The sequence below is a fragment of the Medicago sativa genome, chromosome 7 (assembly GCF_051527215.1).
Source record: "Medicago sativa cultivar Bolivia chromosome 7, Bolivia_mono, whole genome shotgun sequence".
Lineage (NCBI taxonomy): Eukaryota > Viridiplantae > Streptophyta > Magnoliopsida > Fabales > Fabaceae > Medicago > Medicago sativa.
This window is the reverse complement of record NC_140755.1, coordinates 34,961,584-34,973,164: the sequence shown is the minus strand read 5'-3', so window position 1 is coordinate 34,973,164 and position 11,581 is coordinate 34,961,584. Positions and strand designations below refer to the sequence as shown.

Here is an 11,581-nt window from a genome sequence, read left to right as displayed (position 1 = left end):
GAATAATGTGAGAAATGAATTATTGATAAAAGTGATTTGAGGATAATAAAATATCAGTTTATTGACTGACCATGCTTTTAACGTGATTGGATAAACGTATATTTAAAGTGCTTTTGGGAGAGATGATGCCAGGTACACTACTAACTGTCGGATCACATTCACATTTGTTTTAAGTATATTTGTTTCATAATAATGCCAATAAAATAAAATAAGGGAAAGAAATAAATTTTTCTACCAAAAAAAATGGATAGTAAATGAAAGAAATAAATTTCTTCAAAAGAAAAAATTAAAGAAATAAATATTTGGACCAAAAAAGAAAAGGAAAGAAATAAAAAAAATTAAGTATACAATAGACAAATATGAACCTGGACTAGAAAACATCTACATACATAATTATTGATTCTCATTGTCATACTTATTCCTTTAATTTCTCGATTTCATAATTCAATTATCATCACATGAAAATTAAAAGAAATTTAAAAAAAAAAATATATGATAAAATTTTGGAAATTCAAATCCAAAACAATCTTTTTTTTTATTATGTTGTTATGTTATAGATACAAAGTTTTCAGGCTCATAATTCCTAGTTCAACTGATAAAAATGTCAAAATTGTTAGGTCGGACGTCATGCTCCGACTCCTCCAGTTTGTGTTGTCATTTCGTCTATCTACCAAAAAATAAAAAGATACAATGTTTTAACGGTACATGTTAATATTATCTTCTCCCAATTGATACGTATTCAGTGCTCATTCCCAACTCAGCTAGAGTTAAGGTCCCTCAAAATCGCCGACATTTATGGAAAAGAAAGTCGATGGGGAGTTGCTATTTAATCAGAATTTACACACAGAAAAACCAATAGAGTTAGGACCCTGCGGTTGAACAATCTGAAGGACCTATTGAACAACCATTTAATGTCTTTGCCTTGCATAGGTTGTGTCCGTGTAATCTCACGTCATGTATTCGATTGTTGGTTGTAGTGAAACTTATGCGTCTCAAAACGTTGTTGATGAATCTACAACATAGTGAATTGCTATATCTAAATGATCGATATGATGCCTAACTTATTGTTATCGTATTTCTATACGACTTGAGTGTGAAGCTCGTTATTTGCCTTATTTTTACAATCATGTTGAATTACATGTCTCACTAGAGATCCAACTCGAGAAAACTGTTCCCATATACTGGGATGCAGCCTGCAGGTCCCCCTGTGTCTCCTCTTAAACAAGAATCATGTTCGGTTGTATTTTATGATCAGTTTTTCAATTGAATGTACTATTATTCTTGAAAAAGTTTGCTTTAAATTAATATTTTATTAATTCTTTAGGAAAGAACTAATGCTTTCATAATCATAAAATAAATAGTTGTAAAATTAATATACAAACATTCTTCATATTTGATTGATTCTTTGGAAAAGAATTCAATTATCTTTTTGTCGCGTCTTGGGAAGGGAATTAATTTCTAACCAGTTTAGACTGTACGGAAATGGATTATCTGCTGTAACTATGTTGCTTTTGGCCATTTGATCTAAATCGAGATCGTTTAACAGCTTGGAATTGATTGTGTAATCTGGACCGTCGTATCTCAAATCAATGGTTAAGATCAATTACTATGTGCTACAGCATATCATCTTACTAAATACCAAAAGCACAAGGCATGCCATCTGGGCCTTTACAATATAAAATCTGACACAAGCAGAAAGTGAACTTCTTAACTTTATGTACGAAGTAATCTTTCTGAAAACTTGTGATATTTCCAATTCAGAACCCATATATACTAGAGCATCTCCAATGGGGGGTCCTTACTTAACAAGGACCACTCCCCGTTAAGGACCCTCCATTGGAGGAAGAAAAATTGAGTCCCCGTTAAAGAACGGACAACTATATAAGGACCCTCTCTCTCCTGGGTAACTAACGGGTCCCACGTTTAAAAAAGTAATAAAATGTGTACTACTTGGTCCCACTTGCATAAAGAAGTAATAAAATGTGTACTACTTGGTCCCACTTGCATAAAGAAGTAATAAAATGTAAACTACTTGGTCCCACTTGTAAAAATGAGTAATAGATAAATTATTTTTGTTTAATATGTAAAGATAGTATGACATATTTAAGTATTTTTCATTGGAGTCCTTATTAGTGTATTGCCATTGGAGTCATTGAGTCCTTAATAGATACTTTTATTAAAAAATTATAAATAAGTAATGTGTCACGTGGGGTCCATTCAAGGAATCCTTGTTAGGGAACTACCATTGTGGATGCTCTAAGAGCATCCACATCCATGCCATCCATTTGGGTGGTATAAATAGGTCCCACATAATATAATATATTATTTCACCTTTACAATTATTTAAACCACTCAACCACATTTTCTAAATATCCATACCACTCTTCTAAAATTTTAAAATGGGTCCCATCAAACATCACAATGTCTCTTACATTTATATTTTATATTATTTTTATCAAAGAAAACAGAAATACTACGGTAGCATTGCAATACCACGGTGCCAAGAAAAAGTCTGACAAAATGCTATTGGAAACTGTGATACCACGGCTTACAGCAGGCGATGTGTGTGCTCTAAGAGTCTGCATACTCCACTTGCAGTATTTATACAAATTATCTGAACCTACAAACAATAGAACCTGAGACTAGAGAAGCCATGGCAAATGCCGCAAAAGCAATGAAGGACAAAACCACAGATGCATTCGCCATGAACGGGAACTTATCGTTACCCCAGTTGGACTCCCAGTCATAAGTTCTAGTGGCAGCCGATGAGGATGCCGACATTAGAAGGTATGTCAAGATCTGCAATTGAAAACAAGCAGTCCAACAGCAGGTTAGTAGTCGTTGGTGCATGTAAGCATGCATTAAACTGGGGAATCATGAAAAACAGGGTGAAGAAGAACAATACCGAAAGGCCTACTTTGAATTAATTTACAACATAGTATATAATCAAGTTTCCAATAGGTGTTACCCCAACTCCAAATGCAAAAATACAAAGCATGTGAAATACTCTTGTTGAATGAAATTACATACGGTAAAATACGAGTTTTGCTTGGTTTCAACAAGATAAAAAAAAAAAAAAAAAAACCTGTTAAAGAAAATACGGGGGAAATTGTTGCAATATAATGGGTGTATGGAACAAACTTACTCAATAAATTTCTAATAAGTACTTAATAAGAGCTTTCAGACCAAAATAAGTTTATGATTCGTCACTTATATAAATTATTTATAGTTGTTTATGTAAAAGCAAAATAAGTTTATGATTCGTCACTTATATAAATTATTTATAGTTGTTTATGTAAAAGCTAAATAAGTTTATGAATCTTAGCATATATAAATTTGTAGATGTTTAAAAAGTCCAAGTGAAACCAAGCTTGAGTTGCAACAAGAGCTGTCACGGTTTGAGATGCTGGCTATTGTTGTGGTTGGATTGGTGTAGGGGAGGGAAACGTGTAAACAGCCCATGAAGATTCGCAGATAGAGGGAAAAAATGGGTGGTTTTACTGGTTTTGTGGAGGTGAACGGTGTTGGTGAAGTGGAAGAAGCTACAGCAGTGTCCAAGAATGTGGAGAATAATGTTGAGAGGGATGGTATATCCTCTTTTCGGAAAAAAAATACTTTGGTGCGTTGATGGTAAAAATTAACAAATTTGACTGCTCTAATGTTAGTAAAGTATAAAGTGAGAAAATCAAAGGTTATTCCTTGTTAATTTAATGTGATTGTTATGATGCACGGTTGCACATCCAATACCCACCTTTGATTTAATTAATAGTTGATAATACTCACTTTACACTCTAAAAAATGAGTTACTTACTTTAGAAGAGCCGGATCCAAAATTAACTTAGTCCACCTTAAGTGCCACCTTAAAAAGTAGATGATCACCCACAAACAAAACTTTTGCGACTGAACAAACTAAATTCTAAACTTTGGTTTTGGAAAGGGGTGTGCAACTTGGAAACCAACTTTTAGAAAGCAAGAAGTCAGACTCAAAACAGGTGAAAAGGAAGTAAAAAGCACTTAAAAAATGTCTATGCACAGACCACACAAGTTGGTCTCTGATGCCCGAATTTTGACCTTTTGAAACTGGATTCGATGACATCATTTTAGAATAAATATTTACTTACAAGCATGCATATGACTCAAAGTAACATTTTGTACTTGTAATCAATCAGTCAAGATCCTATGATTTCTCATTTTTTTTACAAGCATAATTAATCATCACAACAGTTCCCTTTACTACTTTATTATTCAATTCAACATAAGTCAGAAGCACAAATTTGCAAGGAGAGGCTTTAATTACCTGATCCAGTGCAAAAGTAAAGTAACCCCTTAGCTTGTGCTCCACTATATGCTTTTTGGTAATCAAATACTTAACAAGATCACATATCTGCAACGCAGAATACACAAACCCAATCACATTCACCGATAAGCTATACCTGCAATGCAAAATCACACAGACGTTACATAACAAGTTAACAATAACAACACAGTTGCGAGATTCCAAAAACCTATCGAAATTAACATCTAATTACGTTTTTTTTTTTAAAAGAAGCCAAACTAACTCACTGAAATTGGCACGGGGAGAATCAAACTTGAGACCTTGACAAGAGCACACTCCAAGGTCCCAAGCCAAACACCACGAGGCCAACCCAAATGGGTTTTGACATCTAATTACGTTAAAATAAAACGAAGACTAAACCGCCATTTGAGTGCTTGAATATGTCAAGCGGAGTCACTATAGTCTATCATAATTACAAAAACATCCTCAAACATATATTTTACAAGTTAGTTTGGTCCTCAAACGGGTAATCTATTACTAAGTTTGGTCGTCCAACGTGCTTGATTATATCTTCTGCTTGTCAGTCTGGTCAATGAAATTACTATGAGAAACACACCAAAGAATGTTTTTTTGAATTTCAATACATTCAGAGAATGTAATAACACCGCGTCGTCACACATTTAGCGACAAAAATAACTATTTAACACTAATGAAAGTGTCGAATTTGAATCAATATAACTAACCTGAATTCCTTGTACAAATAGAAAGAGTCAATAGCCCAACCCTTTTTCCTATCAGCAGCCAAAACCGACCAAGAAACCAAACAGAAAACAAAACCAGCAATTCTAAGACCCAACAAAACCTTATTCAAACTCACAATTTTTTCAGACCTCAACAAACTCTTCACATCGGGTCTTAATCCCCGCTTAACACCACCACCACCGGCGGTGTTTTGTTCTCGTTCTCCTTCAACACCACCACCACCACCGGCGTCTCGTTCTCGTTCTCCTTCAACATCTTTGACACCTACAAAACCCTCTTCTGCACCAGGATCTACCCTGGTGACTACAGCTGGCTCAACCTGAAACCGGTGAGCCGTGACCAACGGCGGTTGCACGAGGACTAGAGGGAGGGAGCGGTGATCGTCGGAGATTGGTGAGTCGGAGAGGGAATGGTGTGGTGGTGAAGGGGATTTGCTACTACTTTGTTCTCTGTTGTTGTGTTCTTCTTCATCTTGTTCATTATGGTGTAATTGAGTTGGATTTTGTTCAGATTGTTGATTCTTCATGTTTGAGAAGCCTATCACAACAAGGTTTTCACTCTTGCACTAATTGGATTTTTTTTCAGCCAAGTACTTTCAATTTGTGTGTAAGAGACTAAACAGTAACAGTCTTTTTGGTTTAGAAAGTGACCCGTCAATGTTGACCCCTTTCAAATAAAAAAAGTTGCTCTTATTTCCACCAAGATTTACTCAATCTCATACAAATTGACGAAAATACCTCTAGTGTGACTTAAGTCAAACAAGTGTTAAACAGGCTCACGTGAGTTAACTCACGCTGGTACTGATATCGCAGCAGACAACATTGAATGTCACTAATCACGTCATTAATGACTCGTAATCTTTACACACTAATAATTGAACCGAATTACACCAGTTTAACAACATAATCACATAATCACACGTAATCGATCCAATTTTCACAAATTTGTCGATAATCACATGAGCACACGTAAACGATCCAAATTACACAAATTCGTCGTTAATGACGCATAATCACTTAATCACACTTAATGACACAAATTCGTCGTTAAATACACAAAATCACATAATCGCATATAAACGATCCTAATTACACAAATTCGTCGTTAAATTACACATAACACAAATTCATTAAAATTCAACATTATGGATACAAATTCGAACATATTACACAGTTACACATTAATAAATATTACACTTCATTGGATCGGACATTCAACCATTAATTTTATTTCATTATTAAGTGCTCTCCAAAAAAAACATAGGAAATTAACAAAACTGTGGAAAATGCTAAAAAAAAAAATAAGTATTACTAGCGGATTTAATTTTCCTGATTTACTAGTAGAGAAATTACTGGCGGATATATCCGTCAATGTTAATGGTCTCGTAATTACTGACGGAAAAATATGCCAGTATTAATTGTTCGATTTTCATGTTTGACATTACTGACAGAACTTTCTGCCAATAATTAGTGGCAGATTATTCCACCATTAATCACTCAGGGAAAAATCCCCCAGTAATGTTTCATCAGAACACCCACAACATTACTGAGGGAAAATTTCGCCCGTAACATTACTGACGTCAATGTTACTGAGGGATCTTTTTCGTCAACAAATCCGTCACTAATGTGTCTTACTGAGGGATTTGATACACTATTGAGGGATTAATTCTGCCAATAATAACCAAAATCCATGTAGTGTGACCTGATCGTGGCGAGCCTCTAAAACACAACTCATCTAAATTTTATGTAATAAAATAAAATACGTTAAAGTTTTGATAAAATGCATATGCCCCTAAAATACATATTAGGACAATTTTTATTATGGAGATCACCAAATTGGTCCCTGTCTTTGTATCAAATTCTCAAATTGGTCCCTGACTCTATTATAATAACTCAAAATGGTCTCTGTCTTTGTCAAACGTTTCCCAGATTGGTCCCTGACTCCATTAGTTGTTTTGCATTTTAAACCATTAACATACCAAATAAGACCCAAAAGACATTATGTCATTAACCACTAAATAGTATCAAAAAGACATTGAGTCATTAACACTCAAAATACAAAACAACTAATAGAGTCATGGACCAATCTGGGAAACGTTTTACAAAGACAGAGACCATTTTGAGCTGGGAAACATTTTACAAAGACAGAGACCATTTTGAGTTATTAATAGAGTCAGAGACCAATTTGAGAATTTAGTACAAAGACAGAGACCAATTTGATGGTTTACTCAATTTTTATTACATCTCTAGTAAGCTTTGTGGGGGGTAATTTGGTCCTTGAATGTGCAAGGAGTAGTTGCTATAGTCCCTCAATGTATCAAAATTCCAAAATAGTCCCTGATTGTTCACTTTGTTAGTCAAAATAGTCTTTGATTGTACACTTTGTTAGTCAAAATAGTCTCTGACGCTAAAACAATTCCTCAATATTCACAATATCTCTTTACATATATGGGTTGAAATGACAATAAACAAGTATTTACAAGACTTATTAGGTAAAAAAAAGTACTTATAAGACTATAAGTAAATATATTGAAGAACTATTTTAATATCGAAGACTATTTTAACTAACAAGATGCACAATTAGGGACTATTTTAAAATTTTGTTGTGACCCCAATCTTCGTGTTTATTAATAGACCATGAATTACATGGATAGGCTGAACGGTTGGATTTTCTAATATTCCAAATCGTTTAGAATTTAAAATAGTGATTAAGTAAGAGCATTTCTAAGTGTAATAAGAAGTGTTAGCATCCACATTGGAGACACTCAATTGTGAGGTCTTAAATGGGTTCCACATGGACACATCATTTTTTTTTATTTTTTAATAATAGTACTTAATAGGTACTCATCCACTCCAATGGAGACCCTTTAACAAAGGGTCCTGTTAACCGGTGCCCCCGGGGCACGGGTTAAGGAATCTAAAAAAGAAATTTTTTAATTAAAAGTAACACTTTTTTGACTTTTAAGAAATCCATTACACAATTTCCAATACAAAAGCTGCTGCTTCCTTAACCAGTGCCCCGGGGAACTAGTTAACATTTTCCTTTAACAAAAGGTCTAAAAGGGTTCCACCAATAACTATTTATTTAAGACATTATTATCTATTTGAGAAAAAGTAATGTGGGGTCCACTTAAAAATGATTATTTTAAGAAAAAGTAATGTGTGGTCCACTTAAGCATTGAAGTCTTAAGTAAGACCATGGGTCTTAGAGCATCCACATCTATGCCACTCTACATGGTGGTATAAATGGGTCCCATGTAACGCCCTCCTTTTTATTTAATTATTTTAAATGAGTTTTAGAATATATTTATATGATTAGTGTGATTTATAAGATTTATGTGATTGATATGATTTTAGAGAAATTTATGATACGTTGTGACTTATTTTATTGTTTAATAAAATAAGATTCGAAAATAAAATAAATATTAAGTTGTGGGGTTATTTTGTGTAGAAATATATATATATTATTTGGTGTAGAAATATATTTGTTATTTTGTGTAAAAATATATATGTTATTTAGTGTAGAAATATATTTGTTATTTTGTGTGGAAATATATATGTTATCTAGTGTAGAAATATATTTATTATTCAATGAAGAGGTATATTTGTTATTTGGTGTTAAAATATTATATACATATATATTTTGATGAAATATGCTATTATTTGTTATATGGTGTATTATTATATATTTAGTGGAAGACTATATTTAGTAGAGAAATATTATTTATTAGAATATGAGGATTATTAGTGTGAGTGGATTTGGGGGTTAGAATATAAAGAAGAATAAGTTGTTGGGACTAAATAGATTTGGGAATAATATTTTAGTATTATAAATAGAGAGAGAAGCTTAGGTTGGAAAAAGTTTACCTTAAACCGCTTTTTGGAAAAGAGGAGAACAAGAAAGAAGAGAAGAGAAGAGAAAAGTCAAAAGAAGAAGAGAATACCTTAGGAAAGAAGAACGCCGCTGATGATTCAGGAATTAATCTAAGGTGAGGGTGAGACTATCTTGCATTAATATTAAGTTGTTAAATCATTAGATTACATCTAACAAGTTGGGGAAAGTTTGTGAGAATTTGAGAATTAGGGTTTTGAGAGAGATTTGATGATTAGATGATGAAAACTTGTTGAATTGATGTAGAAATTGTATACAGTCCTTAGATAACCCATATGATGATTATTGGATGTAGTTTTGAGGTTAAAACCATGGAATTGGATGAGATGTTGATGAGTTTAAGAATTAGGGTTTAATAATTGTAATAAGTTGTTAATAGATTTGAGAACCCTTTGAATTTGCATACAGTAAGTTGATGAATAATTAGTGTTCTAATGATAGGGCAATCATAGGGTAATGATTAGGGTCAAGTTTGGAGAGTATTGGATCGAATAAGAAGTGGAAAAGATTTCCCCAAAGCGAAATCGCAGCTGCACTGCGATTTTGCTGTCAATGTGCAAAACGCGTTTTTATTGTCTCAGTTTGACAAGTTTAAGTTCCGAACTGGATTTAGGTGTAAACACGAAAGTTGTAGGTATGGATGTTAGCTTTCTAATGCCGTTGGTCTCACGTCAATAGGATTTATAGAACTTGAGTTATGGTCAAATTACTACACGTAGGTCACAGTGAATTTTTATGGACTTTCAGCACAACTTTTCCGAATTTAAAATAAAAACTGGTATTGATCGGTACAGAATTGGTCTTAGGAGTAAACATGAAAGTTTTAGATAATTTTGTTAGCTTTCTAGTGGCTTTGGTTTGACGTGAAAATGATGTTTGGTCTGTGAGTTATGATGAAAATACTACAGGGAGGTCTTAGCAAAATTGTACGGTGACAACATTCTCTGTTTCATGTTTTTGCGTTTTGTTCATATGTTTCTGTTTTGAATTGATCTTTGTTGTAAACATGAAAGTTGTTGATATTTGTGATATCTTTCCAATAGTTTTGGTTTGACATGAAAATATGTTGTGGATAATTTATTATGTTTTTACAAAGATACATAGTGAATTATTGTTGATGTTTAAATACGATGTTATATGAAGTTGTTTATGATTGATGAATATGATGTTTTAAGATGTTGTTTATTATCATTTGATATTGTTATATTATGATATGACATGAATTATTTATGTGATCCATATGTTGTCAAGATGTTAAGACGTTAAGATGATAAGAGTTGTTAAGTCGTCAAGTCGTTATGAAGTCATCAAGTTATTAAGATGTTATGTTGTCAAGATATCAAGATGTTAAGATGTCATAGATGTTCATGAAGTTGTCTAAGTTGTAGGAAGTTGAGTCCATTGCATACTCATTAAAGTTGGGGGCTTTAGGCCCGGCAGCCTTGTGCTCATTAAAGTTGGGGGCTTTAGGCCCGGCAGCCTTTGTGCTCAAACTACGTTGGGGGCTTTAAGCCCGGCAGCCTTGTGCTCATTAAAGTTGGGGGCTTTAGGCCCGGCAGCCTTGTGCTCATTAAAGTTGGGGGCTTTAGGCCCGGCAGCCTTTGTGCTCAAACTACGTTGGGGGCTTTAAGCCCGGCAGCTTTATGCTCACATGTTGAAGAGCCTAATTACGCTCATTTATGTTGTTGAATGGTACCACATGCATTTGCATATCAAGAAGTTTTAAGATGATTTAAGATGTGAAGTTGTCGAGTTGTCAAGTTGTTAAGTTGTCAAGATGCTAAGATGATTTGAGATGTTAAGAGTTACATAGTCGAGTTGAGTCGCATTGTCGAGTTAAGTGAGGTTTGATTATGAAGTTTGATTGTGATTTGATGATTATGATTTAATGATGATGTTTGTTTATGAAGTTGATTATGAACTTGATTATGAAGTTGCTTTCGATAAATGCTATGTTTTGATAATGATACTTATGTGAATTATATGATGATGCTTACGATTATATTTGGTGTTAGATATTGATGCTTATGATCATGATTTAAGATAAGATATTTTATGAATAATAATTGAGATTACTTGATGAAGTATATGACTAATGTAGGAAGGATAATGACACTAGTTAAGGAAGTTTAAGTTATTAGATATGATTAATGAATTATAAGATGTTTAAGTTGTTGAATGTACTTTATATGATTTATATGCTTAATATTATTGTTTGAGAAATCTCACCCCTCTGCTTGGAAATGTTGCTCTTCGTATGGGTAACTTGCAGGTAACCAGGATTAGTTGCGGTCGTGAGTGGACTCCTCACAAGTGTGTCTTAGGTGCTCTGATACGTAACGGGATGGGATTATGTCTTTACTTTCTGTTCCTTACGTATTACTTTATGAATCTTTCAAGAATTGATGTTGAACTAAGTTTTATGAAATTTTATATTGAGGCCCTTGTGCCAAAGATTATTTAAGTTGTCAAACTATTCCGCTGCGAAGTTTTAAAGATTATGTTGTTATATTTTTGAAGGATAAATTATTATTCCATTTACGTTTTTTTAAGAAATGTGACATTCCGTTTTATGATGAAAAACTCTGATTTTATTTAAGAAATTTTTACGTTGGGAAAACGGGGTGTTACATCCCACATAATACTTTATAT

The 11,581-nt window shown here is 33.5% G+C and overlaps 1 protein-coding gene across 1 annotated transcript; it reads right to left on the bottom strand.

The window, feature by feature from the left end:
* Positions 1-2,361: 2,361 nt before the first annotated feature.
* Positions 2,362-5,605, bottom strand: LOC146905884 (CASP-like protein N24). Its single transcript, XM_085727906.1, has 3 exons — positions 5,020-5,605; positions 4,298-4,433; positions 2,362-2,799 (listed from the first exon to the last, which is right to left on the bottom strand). Exons 1-3 carry the CDS (start codon positions 5,562-5,564, stop codon positions 2,611-2,613), a joined length of 870 nt encoding a protein of 289 aa, XP_085584032.1. The 5' UTR covers positions 5,565-5,605; the 3' UTR covers positions 2,362-2,610.
* Positions 5,606-11,581: the final 5,976 nt, after the last annotated feature.